Here is an 8,024-nt window from a genome sequence, read left to right on the forward strand (position 1 = left end):
TCCCTACAAGGATGACAACAAAGAGAAAAAAAGCGTGTGTATGACTTCTTACCTCGCTCTGGTGGGAGTCTGTCAATAGTTCTGTGTTAGTTTGTGACAACTGAGTCCACATTCCATTGTTACTCCTTCCTATTGATGAGAGGGCTCAGTACTACTAGAGGGTCTCAGAGATGAATGGGGTAGAGAAAAGCATGGACTTTAATGAATAAGACTAAGGACAAAGTCATCCTCATCCATCCTTTGAGCCTCTATGAACAGTCCGTTATATTTGATTGAAGGGGTGCATAATCTCATTACCACAAGCTCTTTTAGTTTTAAGTCACTTTCACACCAAGCCTGCATAGAGTTGTACAGTATTTTGTACTAACTACACTGAGCTTGCCCTACCCTACACTGTGCTTACAATGACCTGCATAACAATTTGTCAATACGCAGCACTACACAACTCTATGCAACTCTACGCAGGCCTGGTGTGAAAGCCCCTTTAGATAAGAACTTTATCTGCCAGTTTATAACATGATACATATTCTACTCAACATTCATTCTAGTCATGTCAATATGAAACTGGTTTTGATCCACTTGGACATGGGCTAGCTTCATGCTTTGATCTAGAAAAGTGCACTTTGTCCCAATCATTCATGATCTATGCAAGCACTCTCTTTATAACACATTTATGCTATGGGAACTCATGGCATCTCTGGTTGTGTGTGAAACATTGACAAATTTTCTCTTTGTTTGCCATTGTTTTTGTTGTTGTTATCTGTTAATACTGTTTTGCACCCTTTTTGCATGTTGCATTTTGTATGTAATACCTGCTTGTTGGTTTGATGATTGTGCCTTACTTGCTATGCATCATGAATTAATCTAAACTAACCTACATTTTATGTATGCAAGTTTGAAATATTTCCTTCCATACAGGTCAAGCATATTCATAGATGCACATATCTATTCATGTACAAAGTAGGGCATACCAGTAGATTGATCAAGCACTCAAATTTTAACCATGTATATGTACATTGTAGGGAGACAGGATATTGTTGGTGGTAGTTTTATAATATGGTGAAGGATACCCATCAACTATTCTTTCCTCCATTTTTCTCTTTTAATGTGGAATGTTTGTATTCGCAAAGGGTAAAAAATCTCAATTTTCATTTAGTGGAAGCAAGAGTATGGACAGAGGAAAAAAATATACCTAAAAATGCACTAATTAGATAGTAGTGTGATAGTTTTTCCACCTGCAGAGTTTTGTGTTGTAGAAACCATGAGAGTATTTCAATGAATTGCAGTTGTTTTACACCTTCAAACAGCACTCCATACAAGAAAATCTTTATGTTTCCATCTTTAAGAGTAGACATGTATTTCTTACTGTCTTTCGCTACAAAAGATTATGACTTCTTTTGCTCTTGCTGAGGTCAGTTTCTGAATCATGGTAGTTTACTGAATACCAACATTATTGCTCCTTTTACTTCATGACAGGGGAAATACAAATAATTCTTGGCATGACACATTTTAGATTTTCCAGAAAGTCTCTTAGTATGGGTGTCAAAACAAGGAGGAAACAGAATATCATATTTGCTATACAATAAAGCAAAATGCCCTTTATACTCTCTTTTTATGAATTCTTTGGGTAAATTATGTATCCTACACTTTTTCATCATGCATATTTGTTGTGTCTTGCACCTTATAAATTGTTTTTCAGAGCTGAAAAAAAAAATTAACATATAATTAACTCTCATGCTGGTTGCAAAATCTAACCCATTTATCTGCCATATCAATCAATTTGCATAACTCATCAAGAATGAAGTCTGCCGATGTATTTATCATAGCATGACATATTACTGCATAGTCATCCATATTAGTTACTACTTATAGAGATCTACTGTAAAGACAGTTTTTTTTTTCCTTCACTAATCTGTGCCATTGCTCATTTTGAATGATTTCTGTGAATTACAATAAGATTGAATTGGCAAGGATTTTGATTCCATGGCTTAGTGTATTTCTTCTTTGAATATCATGGCAACACAGACACTTTTTCTTTGTGCCCTTATTCCACTATGACAGGACTATTGCACCATGAGCAGTAGTGGTTAACACACTACTTAATACAAAAGAGTAGACTGATTACTTTGATCACCTCCTATGACATTGGAGGGATTAAATCTTTGCTAAAGGTGATGCATTCTTGGCAGTAGTAATCATTAATGACTTACCTGTTGCATCCTCTAAATGATATTTGCATTTGTCTTTTTTTTTTTCGTAACCAGGGACGTTTTCACTGGATGGGTAGCGATGAACAATGTAAGCTCAGGAATGGTCCCTCCTTCGGTCAAATAGGCTGCCCGGATCCCCTGCGTTCCTCGTATGGCTGGTACCATGGACAGCACCCCCCTGGGAGACAAATGGACATGCCCTACGCTCACATGTAAATGTATTTATGAGCTGGAACGAAGCATGTGGTGAATAGGGGTGGAGAGCACAGGAGGCACCATCAAATGTTATATACATATTTATATATATATATTTTGACGGGGAATTTTTAAATGAACTGAACAGAAGGATATCATCAGTCAGAACAACTCGTGAATTTTCATTTGTATGATGCTAGAACATGTAAGCTGTGATCTTGTCTATCAAAATGAAACAGTATTGTAGAAATGAGAGATTTTTGTTTGGAAACTCATTTCTCCAGCTAGACAAGGCTCAGTCAGGTCAGTGGAGTCTCAAAAAAAAACCATGATGATAGAGTTCATTGTCATGGAATTCCATGTCAGACTTCAGGATTTTTTCTTTCATCAAAGAGATGATCCAAAAGAGTTTCATGCTATCCTCTGAAAATCATTATGTTCAATGCAAATTTGCAGAGAATGTTTTCAAACCTTCTTTCAGAATAAGGTATCAAACAAAGTGTAATATTCAGAGAAAATTGAAGAACTACAAGTTATTGTCAAAAGTGTAGTTTACCCCAAAAAGAGACTTCTGAGGCAGGAACCATTCTGATAGATGTGGTCACAGTCTTTTGTTGATGTTTTTAGGTTTTTTTGAACCTGTGATACATTCCAGTAGTGTGCCAGTTTAATGGCATTAGATGTAATGTGTGCATCAACGCTGCAGTTTCTCCTCCTCTTCTTCAATGGAAAAAAAAAAAGAACATATTACACATCTTAGAGTTATGTCTCTTTTCTTATAGAATACTAAGATGTCATGTACTTATGTAGGTAGGTAAAGAAGTTTCAGATTGAATGTATAATCACCTCTGTAGATAACATCATTGGAATGATTGGAGAAATATCGAATGTAAAGTTTGCCATAGAATGTGCCATATTTCCCCCTTCCTGTCTTCAAGAATATGACATATAGTCAGATATATACAGTATCCAGTCAGATATGGTAAGGGGTCAGCTTCAAATTTTTGGTCATCCGGGATGCTAGTCATCAAAAGCTGCTATTTCATATTTGAGTGTAGCGCCCTCATTGGTAAAGCCAGTACAGCTATCAAGAATTAATCAACCTCTCCCCCAACGTGAAAATTCTCTTTGCTTTCATATTAGCTTTATTATAAGATCATGTATGATTGGCAGAGATGCACTTAACCCCTTGAGGGATGGAGGAAGAGAGAGTAGAAGTGAAGATGGATGTGTCAGATAGAAGTAGATATGCTAGAAATGACATTGGGGCATTTGCAGCCTTCCTTGGAACATGAATGTGTCTGTGCTTTACTGTAAGAAAGTTTTTGTCAAACAAGGATGACATGAGATGACTGGTAATTTCATGTGGGTTGCTTAAATGCTACAAAATGAACAACTGGAAGTAGTGTAGAGCCCTTTGTGCACAGAGTTTGTCCACCTTGCTTTTTAACCCGTCGAGGACGAGTCCCAAGTATACTCGGGCAGGTGTCTATAGGATATACGTGTTGTAGCAAAATCAGTCCGTCCTCAATGGGTTAACAAATGAAATGCATTATGAGAATAACTATTGTCTTTTTATCTTTTTTCTTCACGAAAATGAAGCCCTAGTAGACTCAAGTTAGCATGTACCAATTTCTTTCGTGTACTTGAACCAGCCAACAAAAAATGCAATTATATCACATCAAGGTGTTTCTATACTTGTAGGCAGCACAGTTTGTCTGATTGGTCATACTTCATTAAGGGAGGGTTCTGAGACAAGCGTGAAGTTTATGGTGGAAAATACTCAGCAAACTAGAGACCTTTGAGATTGCAATATTTCCTCTCTTTTATTTTTTGTCTCATTCTGTTCTATCGTCAATGATGAAATGCATTCAAATCAACCAAGGAAAACAATATCCTCTTGTGACTGAAAAATGTTTAAAGTCAAAATGTGTTCATTCCCTAGAGTAATATTGTGTTGAATTGTGATGGTTGGGCAGAGTAAGAGTTGAATTGGTATTGTATTATTGTAACTTTAAAGCCACAAACCTAGCCTTGTATTCATACTCTCAGCCAGGTTTTTGTGTTACAATGATCCAAACCAACAGGATGTGAGTTTGGTGTTGACAGTCTACAGGACTGAAGGTTATGAGTTGTTTCCCAGGCCAGAAAGTGAGCTTCTGAGTGACTTCACCTAGCACCGGAGGAAGTGTTAACAAATAGGCCTTGTATGTGTATAATAGGTACTTACTGATTTGACCCAAAATACCTGGAAGAATTGATCAAAGATGCCAATACCGATGTGAAGTCCAAAGTCTCTATCGATATCAGATAGCTGCATGATCATGAATTCAAGCAAATGTCATCTTTGATGACATGTATGTATGGTATCGTCATATATAGCAAGTGTGTCAGTATATTACCAAATGTAAATAGCAGATGATTATTGTTTGCTTGGAATCAGGTTATGCATAGAGTAGTTGTCTATAGATCAGTTTTGTTCAAATTTCATGATTACTCCAAATTGGACATTTCAGCACAGTTGTCTTCTTCGAAGATAGAATGGATCAAAGATCCACCATTTTCTTGTTCTCTCATTTGATCAGAAAATGTGACAATCAGTAGGTTCATCAAATGCAGTCTTTTTTGTCTCAACTACAATATGCCATGTTTTTTTTTTTTTTTTTTTTTTTCTGGCCATGCAAACTTTACAGCAAGCATTCAAAGTCTCAAATTAGTAAGTTTGTTGGGGTCAACCATGCATGCATTGCCATTTCATTTCACTGCAGTGATTTCATAAACAATTACAAGTAGGTGATAATCCAAGTGCACAGTTTACTTTTTCATTCTGTCTTAATAGAATTTTTCTTTTCTTTTTCTGCTATCAGGAAGTTTTGGGTCTTCCACATCCAAGGTGATTGTCTGTCGTTGAAGATTCAGTATTTATTTCTCATGGATATAAAGGAAATGTCACCATATAACTTGAGCATTATTCAACAGCCCTGAGCAGTAAAATGTTTTTATTGATTCCATTTATCGGCAATCTGGCTGTCAGTGTTTGATGGATGCTGCCTATTCGAAATGTTTCCTGAAGGTTCTCCAGTCATGTTTTTCCATGCCAGTGCCTGAGCCCTGCCGTGTGGTCTCCACCCCTATGTGTCTGTAAATAAATGAGGAAACAACAAAAATAATGACTGTAATTTTATTTGTATTTGTAAGATGTGCAAAATTATTAAGCTTCACTCTTCAATGTCTCGTAGCGGATGTGTTATTCCTCTTTCTATTTTTCTTGCAACTATTATTTATGATGGATTTGATAAATAAAAGAGCGAGGACCAGAGGGACAGAGTTCTGTTTACTTGAGCTCTGTTCTGATTGGTCAGTTTTCTCGCTGATGTACAGGAGGACGTGAAGAGTTATATGTATTTTGTATGAAACTCAATGCCTAATTAAGTATCAGAGAACGCTTGCAGAGGATGGTTTTTAATTGATTGATTCACACACACACATAACACACATAAACACACAGACACACAAATGTTGGAATTTAATAGAAGTGCACTTGTCTATGACTAGCAGGATTAATAAAGTGGAAAGTTGGATTGTACCTCAAAGGCTGCTGTTATTCAGTTCTTCTTGCCTGTGATTTATGGAAATATATTTGTTAGTGCCAGAGTAGTATGGGAGGAAGAAATTATGATGAGACAGCTGTGATGAATGGTGATGATATAGGCTGGTATATAATTATACAAGATTGTTATCAATGGTGATGATGATGATGATGATGATGATGATGATGATGGATGGTGATGAATGATGATGATGTGATGCTGCTTCTACTGCTGCTGCTGATGATGATGATGATGAGGAGGAGGAGGAGGAGGAGGATCATAGTGATGATGATGATAATGATGATAATGATAATAGTGATGCTGCTGCTGCTGCTGATGATGATGATATTGCATATTTAGCACAATTAAGGCTTCAAATCAGTGTAACAAAAACTATGCTATATGACACTTACTGTGGTTAATGAAAGTGAATTCTACAAAATACACCACATATAGAGGCTAGACTTTCTTTTCAAAAATTCAAAACTAAATTGCTTTCAATGTAAATCCGAATGAAATAGTTCTGGTGGGGGAAGTGTCATATGCCAGCAACATACTAGTAGTCAGCATGGAGTTTGAGCACAAAGAGTCAGAATGGAGTTTGAGCACAAAGAGTCAGAATGGAGTTTGAGCACAAAAAGTCAGAATGGAGTTTGAACACAAAGAGTCAGAATGGAGTTTGAGCACAAAGAGTCAGAATGGAGTTTGGGCACACCACAAAAAGTCAGAATGGAGTTTGAGCACAAAGAGAATGGAGTTTGAACACAAAGAGTCAGAATGGAGTTTGAGCACAAAGAGTCAGAATGGAGTTTGGGCACACCACAAAAAGTCAGAATGGAGTTTGAGCACAAAGAGAATGGAGTTTGAGCACAAAAAGTCAGAATGGAGTTTGAGCACAAAGATTCGGAATGAAAACCTCAAAAGTGAGATCAGCTTATTTGGACACAAAACATGAGGCACATCAAACTTTTCTTTTATGTATTGAATGCTTTTAATCTTTAACACACATCATTATCAAATATATTGATGAAATCAGACAACACTATAATTCTTGCAAATTGCCCTACAATGACATAAATGTGGTTATGCACCAAATTTATCAATTTACGCTGATGAAGGCAGTTTGTCAATCAGTTGCAATAGAAACAACTCTCCGCAAAAATTCATTAATTTGAATAGTATCATTCTTCCAGAGTTGTGGTTTTCAAATTTGTATTCCCTCCAAAAACTACCATTGTTCTCTTTCTGCATTCTCCATGTACCTACAGAGTAGATTTCAATATTTCAGGGGGTTTTTTTAAGGAAAGAAAAGATTAAACAGATCTTAGTTTATACTATGTGAATACAGTTACATGTGTATATACTAATTCTGTTTCTGCGTGGTGTATGTTTAAGTGACATTTTTGTTATATCATCCACCGTTTGACCCATATGCCATTAAATATTAACAGTACAATGATAGTATTCCTTATCTATATCTTTAAAACATGGCGCAACGAATACCCGTACCTCTTAAGTTCATACATGTGATTTTACATCTTTGTAACAACATTTGATGTCATTTTTTCAATAAAATGAATGGATTTTGTAGTTCTATGAGGATTGAACATAGCCATTTTACCTTAGATTTGTGCTCAGACGTGCAAAGTGAAAGGAAATGTGTGAGATGATCAAATGATAGATGATAAAACAGCAGCACCTAAACATTCGCCAGAAACGGGCATTGTCAAAATATTAATTCACAAACCACAAATCTCTTGTGACTTTTAAAAAGTTACCACCTTTACTTTAATGTGTGCTCATTCATGCATGACTCAATGGGCAATGTTCGTTATTCTGAAGATTCGTTAATCAGAAAATGAAATAAGGTTCGTTATTCCGAAGGTTCGATATTCCAGAACTCACAAATTTCCTACACCAGAGACATTCGTTGATCTCAAAATGAAGAAGTGTTCATCAATCGAAACATTTTGGCATTATTTGAAAGGTTCATTTTTCTGATCTGAAGATTCGTTAATCTGAAAATGAA

The 8,024-nt window shown here is 36.2% G+C and overlaps 1 protein-coding gene across 3 annotated transcripts in view; it reads left to right on the forward strand.

Moving 5' to 3' along the window:
• LOC140232524 (TOX high mobility group box family member 4-like) overlaps positions 1-5,986 on the forward strand; it is a 96,606-nt gene extending 90,620 nt beyond the window's left edge. For all 3 annotated transcript variants that reach the window (XM_072312621.1, XM_072312619.1, XM_072312620.1), the window contains one exon: positions 2,265-5,986. In XM_072312621.1, coding sequence (XP_072168722.1) covers positions 2,265-2,334 — 70 coding nt within the window. In that variant the 3' untranslated portion in view covers positions 2,335-5,986. The remainder of the gene's footprint in view (positions 1-2,264) is intronic.
• Positions 5,987-8,024: the final 2,038 nt, after the last annotated feature.

The sequence above is a fragment of the Diadema setosum genome, chromosome 9 (genome assembly GCF_964275005.1).
Source record: "Diadema setosum chromosome 9, eeDiaSeto1, whole genome shotgun sequence".
Lineage (NCBI taxonomy): Eukaryota > Metazoa > Echinodermata > Echinoidea > Diadematoida > Diadematidae > Diadema > Diadema setosum.